The 13,357-nt window shown below is 38.7% G+C and overlaps 1 protein-coding gene across 8 annotated transcripts in view; it reads right to left on the bottom strand.

Annotated features, from left to right (window-relative positions):
* GABRA6 (gamma-aminobutyric acid type A receptor subunit alpha6) overlaps window positions 1-11,941 on the bottom strand; it is a 31,729-nt gene extending 19,788 nt beyond the window's left edge. The window contains exons 1-8 of one of the 8 annotated variants that reach the window (XM_048861577.2): window positions 11,518-11,941; window positions 11,183-11,301; window positions 10,602-10,669; window positions 8,932-9,152; window positions 8,762-8,844; window positions 7,430-7,573; window positions 6,832-6,984; window positions 1,822-2,081 (exon numbers count right to left, since the gene is read on the bottom strand). In XM_048861577.2, the coding sequence (XP_048717534.1) occupies window positions 1,822-2,081; window positions 6,832-6,984; window positions 7,430-7,573; window positions 8,762-8,844; window positions 8,932-9,152; window positions 10,602-10,669; window positions 11,183-11,301; window positions 11,518-11,555 (1,086 nt within the window). In that variant the 5' untranslated portion in view covers window positions 11,556-11,941. Of the gene's footprint in view, window positions 1-1,821; window positions 2,082-6,598; window positions 6,752-6,831; window positions 6,985-7,429; window positions 7,574-8,761; window positions 8,845-8,931; window positions 9,153-10,601; window positions 10,670-11,182; window positions 11,302-11,517 lie in introns of those variants that run through there. The other 7 variants (XM_048861574.2, XM_048861575.2, XM_048861573.2 and 4 more) reach the window with 7 other exon arrangements.
* Window positions 11,942-13,357: the final 1,416 nt, after the last annotated feature.

The raw sequence follows: 13,357 nt of genomic DNA, 5'->3' as shown, positions 1-13,357 counted from the left end.
AAAAAAATTATTTTATCTGAACATTAACAAATATATTATCTGTTTTTATTGTAAGTTTTGATGAGGCAACTTATTATTAAGGGTTCTTAGAATAATAAAAATGTAAATATTCTACATGCACATTTAGATTTACTTTATGCATATTTATTTACAAGTTTCATCAAAATTGAAAATCTACTTTTTCATTATCCATTATTGCAAACTTCTGCAAACTCTATCACACATTACTAGCTTTGCTCAAGTCAGTCTTGCTTGAGTTTTTTGCAGAGGTTCTTTAACCTCATTTTACACAATCTGGGCAGGAAAAAAAGCATTCATTTTCTGAGTTGTTAATGTGTGATACGGTTTCCTTAAACTTTTCTGAAAGACAAAAGATCTTATGAGAATCTTTTTTTTTTTTGTCCGTCTTTTCTGGAGTCTCATATTTTTTCCCCAAATCTAAAACAAATCTTTACTAAAACACACTGAGGGCTTGTCTAGTTAGTGTGTGGCAAGCTGCGGTATAAACTAGAGTATGCTAGTTGTCCGTGTACACCCTGCTAGCATGCATTAAAAGTTCTGTAGAACACTTTAATCTATTCTGCTTTACAGGAGTATATTAAAGCACACTAGGGAACGGCATATTAGTGCACTGTAGACTTGCACCCCAGCTTGCCACACACTAACTGTTTTTCTAGACAAGCCCTGAGATTTATGAGCCCAGTTCTTCTGCGACTGATGTTAAAGAAAATGTTGCTTTTCTATTTCAGTGGGGAGCAGCAACAGGCTGCACAACAACACCTTTGTTACTAAATGGACCTTACTACTCATTAAATGGTTTTGGGTACACCTAGCCTATTACAGTTTTAGCTGTTTTAAAACACATTTAAATAGAAATGTTTTAGCTAGGGACTCTGAGATTTGAAATGGAGAAGAAGAATGGCTTTGTGGTTAAGGCAGTGGACTGGTATTCAAGAGAACTGGGTTCAGTTGTGCTACCCACTTTCTGGATTACCCTGGGCAAGTCCCTTAATCATTATGTGCCTCAGTTCCCTATCTGTAAATGGAGATGATGATAATACAGTATTAACTTACCTTGGATTAGTGTTGTGCATATAAATAAACTGAAGTTGGTGATAATGGGGGCCATATCATCACTTAGGGAGACTTGGTAGTGAAAATATTTAAAACCAATTTTCAACCATTTAACATATCTTGCTTTTGATAAGATAAAGCATTTCTGTCTATCACATGTGCTGAATATTTACCCCTCTTCCTTTAAAACTGTATCTCTGTGTCTTTCTCAAAGCTTCCACCAACACAGCTCTTTATTCGAGTAACAGATGCCAAGTTTATGTAAAAGCTAATTCCCCTTCCCCCAGTTGACCCACTTATGGTATGTATATTACAGTGATCCAATAACCATCCAGCCAATGCATGCTCTCACTCTTTTTTGAACAGTGCCCTACAAATTCTGCAATCTTACTATGATGTAGTCCACATACAAGGGATTATTTCCGTGAATCACAGTACTTATAGCATTGCTTAAAGAAAGTATTTGTGTGTCACATTTGTCTAATGTTGTTTTTTTCTTTAATTATCTTGCTTTATACAAATCAGAATGACCGAAGAAGATCTCCACTTTATACAAACAACTGAAAATGAACTACTTTCACCGTCTGATGTTAGAGCAATAACTTCCTTGACATTTGCATGGATGTGACTCAGTTATGTAATCTGTTTCAGACTAAGATCACTTTAACATTGTTCAATTGTTTTGCGGTCACTACTTCGGCTGTCTCCTCCTATATGACGCTTATTATTAGAAAAATGAGCAATTACCGAGACCGTCTCGTCCTCTGCCGGTACAGTTGCTGCGGCTAGTACTGCTGTTAGTGCTGCTGCCCGGGCTGCCTTCCTCATTGCTCTCTGAGTCTGCAGGTTGGTAAAGTAGTTGACAGCTGCAAACTCGATAAGTGCAGAGAAGACAAAGGCAAAGCACACAGCTATGAACCAATCCATGGCAGTAGCATAAGACACCTTGGGCAAAGAGTGGCGGGCACTGATGCTTAGAGTGGTCATTGTTAGAACTGTCGTAATCCCTTTAAAATAACAGAATGAAAATCAAGGTATTAGGATTTTGCTTATATCCATATTGCTTACAAATTGTTATACATCTGTAGATTACACTTCCTATTGTTTCATTACTGTGCTCCCTCTCAGCTGATTAACAGATTGCAAAGTACTCCTTGTGCTTCAAATAGTTCATATTTGTATATCTAATCATAGTGAATAAACCACCCTAGACTGTATGCCTTATTTGAAAATGGTACACAAATGTAAAGTTTAGATACCCAGCTGCTGAGTAGGGATTCTTTCTAGAATGATGCTAAAACATGGACATAACAACATGCCTAGAAGCACCACTTTCTAGAGAAGGTATTTGCAGGAATGACATGAGGACCACACATGGCAATTCCCATATAAGAAGGGAAGCGCTCAGATTTCAAAAACTTATTTTACCTATAGGTTAGTGAGCACCATCTATTGCTGTAATCCAGGTTAAAATACTATAATTTAGTGACGTGTAATTTCAGCATCCTTCTCCCTCCTCCCCACCACCTTTGAGGTTACATTAGATGAACATAAGATGTCATACAGAATTCATGGGAATTCTGCATGAAGACCAGTGGCATGCTAGAGCCCTGAGAACTTTTAGATAAGAACAGGACGTGTCTGAGGAATAGTCCCATATGCAGCATTTTTATTTCTTTGTGGAAAAAAAATTACTGCCTAATTTGATCAAAGTGTTTGTAAGATTCACTAAGATATTTCATACATTTATGAGGACCCCCCAGTTTGCATATTCCTAGAGACTTGTAGGTGTGGAAAACACCATAACCTTTAAGGTCCACATTTGTTCCAACAGAACAAGTCTGAACCTCTGTCTCTTGACCCACATTATGTTTTCCATGTCTTATGGCATACATATGCCTGATTAACCTTCTACTCATTCTTCCTATTTGAAGTGAGAATGGGTTGATCACTCACATATCCCCCACAGATGCCTGATAGAACAAAGAGATTTCATGGCATGCAAGTTTCCAAAATCAATGTTCACTCTTTACTGTGGCAGGTGTGTCTGGGGATAGCATATATTGAAATAAATAGATTGCAGAACACTGCTTCTCTCCTCCCAGTGGTCAGGAAAGGGTGGGTGGGAAGGTAGAAAATGTTATGGTACGTTGTATTGATCATCAGTATGCTATGAATGATGCTGAGCAATGAGAATGCAGTGTCATCACATACTGATGTAACATCTCACTGCAGCTTCTGGACTATGTGAGTTGATTATTTTAGGTTCTCTCTGCAACTCTCTCTCAAGCTGCAGCTTGTCAACTATCTGCAGTTGAGTACCACTGTTCCAATGTCATAACCTAACACGTTTTTAATAAAATGCAAGTAGAAGATTTTAAAATAAAATAGTATCTCTCATCCCCCAAATCTGGCAGACATTTTTATAACAGGAGTATACATAAGCCTGAGGTATAATTCAATGCCAAAAGTCCATGTCTCACATGTGCACACAAATGAACTTTTCAAGATTACGTATGCTGAGATTAGAACATGGTCGTGTGCTATTTAGCAGTATTTAGTAATGTAATGATGGATTCAGTGTCTGTATAAATACTTATAACTACTGGAATTTAGATATTAGGAATCTGAAAGATTCCTATCAGTGAGGGCTGAATGATTTTAGAAGGTGATTTTCTTGAAATGCTCTGGATTGACAAAATTTGCTTTATCTAGCAGAATGCTAAAATACAGTTGAAAAAAATTGTACAATTGATATTTGCTTATTTTTGGCTCCAATTTTGAATATTTCTCAGTAAGTTTTAAGAGAGATTGGTTAACATAACTGTGTAAAATTCATTTTATTTCACTACTTTCACAATATAATTTTGCTTTAAGAATCTTTCCACATCTGAGATTTCAATGAATATGCTAGATCAACAGTCAAATTCTGGCTACCAGTGTGATACAAAAACAAGAGAAAGGTGATCATATCTATCTGTGCATAAAATTTTCCATCCTGAACCTATCAGCTAAAATTCATATAGAGGGGACTCTTTGTGAGGACTCTGAGACAGACATGGCATCTGGAGGAAGTGGTGACACGAAGAACAGAGTGGGTGTGAGCTAAAGGATAACTTAGAAATACCCATGTTCTTTATTCCACTCCAGGGCAGGAGTAACACATATATAGGGAAATGCATATTGGGAATGCACGGCCCTTTTTGAGTACATAGCAGTACAAAGGAGTACTACTGTACCTGAGATGGTTCTGCCTACCACACTGTTTCTTTCAAGGGGTTCTAGCAAGCAGATCTTTATGACTCCTGCTTCTTCATCTTGGGCTCACAGCATTCCTTATATTTGTAGACTGTAATCTTGCACCCCTTTTTGAGGTATTCAATCTGCTTACAATGTTGTCCCATTTATATAATATTGGAACTGGTTTTAGAAAACTAGCTTTAATCTCCCATCATTAATTTCTCCTTTCCCCCTCTTTAAACCTTTAATTTGGGGAAATTCAGATGACTTTTCTAGTCAAATTCACTTAAATACTAATTATAACATAAGTGTTTTCCAATGTTATACATAATGGGATGTCAGGCCTTCCATTTTAAACCTCTGATTTGTCACTGGGCCTGAAAATTTGCTCTAGGTAGTAAGGAACGGACCCCACAATCATTTTGCAGGTGAAACTCTCTGGAGTCAAGGCAGTTTTGTCTGAATAAAGACTGCAGATTCAGACTGTAATGGGGATAAATCCTTCAGTCCTTACTCTGCTGAAACTTTCAGTATAGTCATTGGACTGAATGCCCTGAATAAGGAGTGATGGACTTGGTGGTTTTTTTTATACAAGGTGTCAGTCTTGGTATTACTAATTTTCAGCAAAACTGGCAATGGCATTTTCATTTACTGTGTTTTCTAAGAATATTCCTCTGCTCCTAATTCTGTATTTACTCGTCAGCCTGAAATAGCTCATAAGAGCTGTCATTTCAGATGTTTGTAAATATTTTTTTTAAAAAATCAGTCTGAAGACCTATTTACCCAATAGACTGAGCAGTTCCAAATCACCCATTCAGCCTGTCAGGTGAAGAGTATACATTTCACCAAATATGCCATGATATGTTTCTGATCATCTGTAACTGTTCCATGAACAGCACAGTACTGGGAGTTATTACTATGTATTATGATGTCAGATTGTCAGCCCACATTTGTTCTATACACACCCCACTTCAACAGCAATAAAGCACCCTTTATAATCTATTATATCAACTCATCCCAGTACATGATTATTCTTTACAGTTCTGTCTGAATGCTTAAGAAAATAAAAATTAATCTCCAAACTTTCAAAAGTGGCCTCTAATTTTGGGTTTCACGTTTTTGTTTTTTAGGGTGCCCAACTGCAGTTAGGATTGTAAGAATGAACAAGCACGCACAACTCTATTTCAAGTCAATGAAAGTTGTGTGCGCTTGGCCCTTCTGAAAATTGGGCCCAAGGTGTCCATTGGCTCTAACATGCACATAAGTAGCTGTACGTATATTAATAGTTCCATTGCAGTTAAGTGAGACCCATAAAAAACAATCCTCCTCTCCCCTGAAGTTGGGCAACCAAAATTTTTGAAAATATGACCCTAGATCCTGCAGTCTTAGTATAAAAGGCAAATACAGGAGTTTGGTCTATACAAAGACTACAGGACTGGGCTCCAAGAAACTTACAATAATATACCTAGAGCTGGTTGAAAAATGATCTGGGGAAAAACGCATTAAAATTTACAATTTTTCTCCATTTTTCGCTGTAAATATTTTTGATGAGAATTTTTTGTCCAGCTCTAAGTATACTCCAGTCCTTCTCAACCATTTGGTTGGTAGAAGTTTTGTCTTTGATGTTGATGGGCATAGTACAGGTCCAAAATTAAGAATGAAGTAAACAGAAGAGTCTAAGTTACAAAAGCCAATATATATAAATGAGACATGAGAATCCAAAATATACAACTTGATAGTCCACCCATTAACCCAAGTCATTGGAGAGAAGGAGGCCCAGTGTCATGAGAGACAGGCAGAGAAGAGAGCTTGTGATGGGGTTTCTGTTTGCATTTTGTCACTCTTTTAACATAACTTTTCATAGACTTCTCCAATTTAACACTATACATTTACTTTTCATTAATTTTATAGGTAAACCTTTCTTTGAATCTAAGTATTGGTTTTAACAGAACACAAATCAAGGGAAAACTTCTTTTCTCAAATCTGAATGGTGGATCTTAACTCTGAAATTCTCCGTGCACATATGCCTGGAATGTCTATGGACGTTACACAGAAGAAATAGTTAAAACTGACGATGTAAATTTTCTGAGAACAGAATTATGTTCCCAGTAGGATTTTTTTAACATTATTGATTTGGTTTCAATATAATTATTTATTTTTGTTCCCTGGGATCCATTAGCTTTTTCTTTCTCTACTTAAAAACAAATTTCCATCACACTACAGTAGCTGTTCAATACTGTGGATTCAATACAACAAATTAATTTCATGGTAAAAACATTAATACCAGCCACAGTTCTTGCTGGAACAGATTCTTTGTTGATCCAAAACACAACTTGAGACAGGACTACAGTCATGGTGCATGGAATATATATCTGAATGAGATAGTAGCCTATTTTCCTTTGCAGATGAAAATAGAGCAGCTGAAGTGAATATTCACCTGCAACAAACAAGCAATGAAAGGTGATGAATAAATGGAATGATGACATGAGCTGTTGCAGAGACTTTAACACAGCATACCAAAAACTGTTCTAGCTGGAACAGACTCCTTATTAATCCAGAAAGACACCTGAGAAAGAATGACTGTCATAATGCAGGGAGTATAAATCTGTATCATGAAGTAGCCCATCTTCCTTTGCAAGTGGAAATAAACTGTCATTATTACGTATTCACCTGTTAGGAGACAAGTATGTCAGCATTATTTTGGCAATATATGAAAGAACATTACTGGAGTAAACCTTGGAATGTCTTAAATTAATATGCTGTGTTTTGAGGAAAGCAGTGGTGAATAATGGGCCTCCTACTATACGGTAAAGTTTAGCCGATCAATAGAAGCTGAAGTGAATCAACTGAGATAAAGGGAAAAGGTGAATCAGTTATTACTTTGATATGTTATTCTGCTACTGAAAAAGCAGTGTTCCTGGAAGTTGCATTAAACTTTGCCCACCCATGAGCAATATGTTGAAAATCAGCCTTTTGCAGGAAACAAACGAAACTTTTCAGCAATTTTAGTTAGGGGGAGAAGAGTAAACAGTTAAGAGATAAAAACGAGAGCAATTTAGTTGGTTTCCAATGAGTCTTTTATAATGTGTCAATTCTATATGAGGCTATGTCTTACCTGTGTTAGATTTAATTGTTTCACTAGACACTGTTTGTCCTATAAGATCATACTGGAGGAGACTGGAAGACTCTTGTGGTACTTCTACTGAATATAGAGGTCCTTTTTTCCATGTGTAAATGATTTCACTTTTTGGATAGGCGTCTGGGGTATCATGGAGGAAAGAATCGATAGCATTAATTATATTACAGTAGTGCCTAATGGCCAAAATAAATACGATGGCTCCACTATGGTAGGTGTTGTACAAACAAGGAAACTTGGTCCCTACCATTACAAGCTCTTTCTAATCTAATTAAAATTCAATTCTAATTAAGATTCAGCTCCTGAGCATAACAAACAGGATGGGGGAGAGGAAGGATGAGGGTAAATAACTTCTCCTTCTCAACCTTCCTCTTCCACCCTGGCTCCCATGTAGCTAGCATCTACACAGGACCCTTTTCTCCCATTTAGCAACATAAGAAGGGTAGACGGTAGTCATGCCCCGGTTGAGAACCCATAACATAGCCTAAGAACATGCCTCAGCTTGAGGGTTTTGAATTATGTTAAGGTTCTTTTTTATTCTAATTTTAAAATTCCCTATCAACTCATAATGCGTTGTGCTCCCTTAATATTTGTCTTGTTTCCCTCAATAAATAAAAGGTGACTCTGTACCCGTGGCCTTTGTATTTGTTTTCCCCCTTTTCTATATAGACTACAACCACCACCCATCTACCTACCATTAAAGGGCCTTATTAATAAACATAAGCTATCACTATGGCTCCCTGGGATGATGGTTCCCCCTTTCCCTGCATAAGCCCCCTCTTGATGTGTATCTGCCACATGTGGTTCTCTGAGATTGTCAGGGCCCTGAGAGTTATCCCACTTACTCTGCTATTGCCCACAGTGGAGGGGTGGTTCCCTCCAGCTGAGGGCAGAAAGTCTGTTGATTGCAAGTGGTCATTTCAGCATATTTCTTCATTCAAAATATACCAGTTTCTTTAATTAGTGAGGGCATGTAATGATAATCTTTCTTCACTGCTAAAACAATAGATTTGTTTAAAAGGTACCAGTATAGACTTGGCTGTGTCAGAATAACAAAAAACAATTCAATTGATAGCCATGAGCTTGCAATGAGATCCACTAGCCTGGATTCCTCTGACTATGCAAAGCCCTGGTCCTAGTGGTATGCATGAGCAGATTCTGTTGTGGAATATGGGCCTATAGTTAGTTATCTCCCATTAAGGACTGCCCTAAGACCCCATTTTCAAGTTCTTAAAGTCACTAACGGGCCCTACATCCTGTTGTTCAAATATGGATATATATTAAAAAATCTGAAACTTTTACAAAACTTACAGCTCCCAAACTTCAATGGACAAGCATGCCCATCCATAGGGAAGTTTACCAGCCGCATGGGACAATCAGCATTAATGGTCAGTCTAAAATACATTAAAATAAATTGTACTCAGTTCCTTCATTAGCTGAAGAAAACAAGTTGAACGAGAAACAGCACAGTAGCATCTTACCTCATCGTATAAAGAATAGTTCCATTCTGCATAATTCTGAAAAGTTTGTTAGGAGTTGTCATATTATGAGCAATCGACTTTTTTCCATTTCTAAAAAAGGTATCTGGTGTCCAGATCTTACTGACCATTAAATTGTTCAATCTAAGAATTTCAGTTGGCCCACTAAACTTCAACCTCTCATCAGTCCATGTCTGCCGAAAGAAAACATCCATTGTGTATTCCTACAGGAAAACAAATCAATCATAGGTCGTGGCCAACAGTACTGACCTACTATAACTCAGTGGAAGACAACACACATGGTAACCACATTTCATTCACCGCTGCTTAATCGTGTTAATCCTATTATCAAGTAGTTGCTAAAAAAAAAAAAAAGCCAGTCTATGAGAAAAATATCCTATTTTCTTACTATTTTAATAAAGAGCTGCAAATTAATCACTGAACAGATAATTTGATATGAATACAAAGAAAGTTCATTTTGCTCTCACAAAACATTTATGTATATAATTTATTTATATATGTAACTCAAACAACTGCAATTGTAAGGAGATACAAATGTCTCATTTTATATGCTTTATAACTGCTAAAATAAACTCTCAGTACTTAGTGACAGTGAACAAAAAAGACACCCTAAATATCTCTTATGCAAATTATTTTGCATATTTGCTACAAAAATCTTATACATATTCATTATAGTGTGATTACACAGCTTGTCAAGTTACTTCATAGTACTACTGCAAATTAATGTTTGCAAAAACTTTTTTCTAATGTTCATGTCCAAACTTTTCAAGTAGGTGTGTCTAAAGTTAGTCTCCTAAATCCATATTTAAGCACCTAAATAAGTTACTCAGAAGCCCAAATATAGACACCTAACAGTAACCACCCAAGTTAGACAACATACAGCCACTGTGACTCATAGCTGGAGGGCGAACACCATTTCTAGAATGAAAATATGCTTCATGATTATTTGGGGAGCATGGAAAATGGTTTAGTTTCGATGGTTTAAACTCTTGCTATTGGTTTCTATGCACGTTGGTGTAAACGAATAACTTTTATGGGGGTCTGCAGCTACCTGTATTCGGGTGCCATGCCTTATAGCTTCGACTGCTCTACTGAGAAAAGGAAAAGATTGAGCTCACCAGTCTTCCTGAATTACTCATGTCTTTATTTTACTGTTTCCTAACACGCAGCCCTGCTGTAAAGCTATGCATTGTGGCACATATGCCTACAATCTTCTTAACGGTGCTTATGCATCTTTAACCAATCCTTCTTTTCATTCAACGCTCAGCAAATCAACAATTGCTCTCCTTGCTTTAGCTTGGGAAACAAACTTACTTGCAACACATTCCTCTCAAATTTTCCTTGCACATGCTGCCGAAATTGCACGGCCCGTTAGGTTGACACGATTGTGGAACTAGCTATATGCAACCCAACAGTAAAATGCTCTCTGCTCGGTCCCTCAGAGACAGAGATTGTCAAGAAGATTAAACCTAGTAATCTGCTCTAATGACAGTCCACTCAGATGCCACCGTAATGAATCCTGAAAAACAAGACCAGGGCCAGGGACAAGCGAAGCTCCCGTGCTGGAAAGATCCCACGGTTTGTGTGGCGAGAATGCCAAAAAGGGAACCGTTCCTGGGGCCCGGGGGTATGTAATGTAGAATGAGTCTTACCATCTCCACGTCTGACACGGGGCCGAAGCTGGTCACATAGATATCCGTTTTGACTTCTGTAACAGCACCTAGCGGACATTCAAACAAGCTCTGAGCACTGCCAGGGTCCGACGGAAAGAGATGTATGCTACCGCCAGGACTGCACTCAACAGCCCGCATACCTACACAGCAACTTGCCTCGGGCAGGAGCGTGGCCCCCCGGGGCACCGCAAAGCTGCCATTGAGAGAGTTGTTCCCGAGTGCATTGCAAACCAAACGGTGTGCACGCGGGGACCGCTGTTCACGTTGACCTCCTGCTTCTGGATGTCTAAGGTTTTGTGTAAATCAAAAGCAATTGTTTCTCCTGTCAACAGCTCCATTATGAAGGGGTAATTCAGGTGCAAACTTGAGACACATCTATATGGAAGGGGGGCGCGGGGTGGGAGGACACCTTCCACTGGTGTGACTCTCCATAGGAGAAGAGGGTAGGAATCCAGGGCATGGACCTGTTTCCCTATCTCTAAGAACGATTTACTTTGCAACAACAGATAGGACACAAGAGGAGGGGAGAGCTACAGTTAAAGATACTGGGTTTCCTCTACCTCCAAATCCAGGTCGGAGCCTGTTGTCATATCCATCCAACAACTTATCCAGAATTCGGGTGATGTTTTCAGAGTACAGTTTCCCTTCATCAGTCTGGCTCCCCAGCGCCTTGTCTATACTGCAATTAACACACCAACAATGCCATCATCCAGCCACTCCTTCCCCTTCTGCGCAAAGTCAACGGTTGCTTTTCTTTAGCCAGGGCCGTCAGGGAAACACCAGGAAACGTACACCCCGCCACCCACCCTCTTTCCCCCACTGACTCGACCCCGGGCAGGGGAGTTGGGCTGCTTAGTCTTTGATTGTCTTTAGCATTGCTGAAGAGCTTACTCACCAGATAGCGATGCATATCCAAGAGAACAGCCAAGCCATGCTTCAGCACTGCGGCCAGGACTCCCAGATAGCCTTCCGCCTAGTCAACTGGAGCAAGTTCCAGAGCCCATCTTTCCCCCTCTCCCTGCGGTTTATGAGCTAAAAGTGCAGTTGTGCGGATGGACTTGGTTGTTTTCTCCCTCTTCTGCTTCCGCACCCTTTTGTGCGTGTGTGTGAGCGCGGTTTGATTTCCACACCGCGGTTCAGCCTCGTCTGGCTGTTTCAGTTGGGGAATTAGAGTTTGAAGGGACGGTGCACGGTCGGAGAGCAGTGACAATAATCGAATAAGGCATTAGGGGAGATTAAAAGGAAGAAATCCACTGCTAGTTTTGGCATGGAATTAGCAGGGACCCGTTAGGAAATCTGGAAAAGCGCTGGCATCTTGCTGATAGAGATTATGTTAGAAATGGCCTCAGCTTTTATTATTTTTGTGGTTCACAGAGAGATTATTATGCAGCTTCTGCATCATTAGAACTTAAAAAAAAAATCTACTATTTTCCAGTAGGCTGTTTTCTGACCTTTCTCAACAGATTTAACTGTGACAAGGCCTTTCAACCTATCATAGGGTTTCTTGAATCCCCCATTAATATGTATATGTTCACCCTTCAAAGCTGGTTTTCTTTTTTAATACTGGTCTTTATTGGGGTGGTTGCATGGAACTATTTATACACAGACTTTAAACCAGAGCATTATGAAACATGCTACTTCTGCTAGGATTGGTGCTATCCCATTTTAAATACTAGGGTTTATTGCTAATGTTGTAATGATAGGTATTGCTGATTGGATCATTAAGGGTCCCATTCTTCAATAACTGTGTTAATACAGCCAGTTCTAAAGGAAAGTAAGATCAGACCTATCTTTCAGTGATATTATTACTTCTTCTAAAGCCACTAAATGATATCGCTAGCATGCATGCATTTAGCCCTGTTATAAATAAAACAACTAGATGTGTTGTCTCCTAATAAGTAATAGGCGGGAAAACAAGTCACTGGATCAAAGCAGACTAATTCTTTGTAACATTTTGTTGTTTAAAATACATTTCCTTCACTGAGGCTGTAAGCAAATATATTTAAGTTCCCATTGATAGAGCCAATGCAGTGTGAGTCTATGAGGCTGGTGGAGGTGAATGTTCATGTCACAGCAGAGATCTTTCTTTAATTATATGTAGTCCACCAGTTGATTTGTTTATTAGGTGTGTCCCCCCCTTGAAGTTTTGGGGTCAACCAAAAAGGGTAAAAATGCTCTAAACTATATAATTGCTAACAAAATTAATGATCTATTATCATTCAGAGACCTTTTTGCATGAAATTTTGTGAGAATGGGTCTATCTAACCTATAAACATCACAGTAAGTATATTAAGTATTGAAGAGATTCACTGTATGGAACAGAGAAATCAGAAAATCAAAGCGACTATGCCATGGGGTTTTATTCCCTCTCAGGATCGCTAACCAGGATTCCAGGCCCACCACTTTGAAAGGTCCCCCTATTTCTCTAATACACTTGATTTCGCTGGCGTGTTCGCTACAGCTTTTATGTGCATCCACTCTAGTCAGAACATTAAAACTGCATTTAGCCTTTAAACACCACTAATACCCATTTTTAGCAAACATGCTTCCATTAGTATTAAATATGTAAACACCTCTGTCTTAACAATTTTTTTTGGCTCTGCTGTGAGACTTTGTTATAGTCACTGCAGGGCTACTTATATCCCCTGACTTACATCAGGACCACTTCCTGGAATAGTATCTTTTCACCGGCTGCAGAAGGAAAGAAAGCAGTTGCTCCAAAATAAAAGCAAGAG

This window comes from Caretta caretta, chromosome 8, assembly GCF_965140235.1.
Source record: "Caretta caretta isolate rCarCar2 chromosome 8, rCarCar1.hap1, whole genome shotgun sequence".
In the NCBI taxonomy this organism is placed as follows: domain Eukaryota; kingdom Metazoa; phylum Chordata; order Testudines; family Cheloniidae; genus Caretta; species Caretta caretta.
This window is presented reverse-complemented; position numbering and strand designations above follow the sequence as displayed.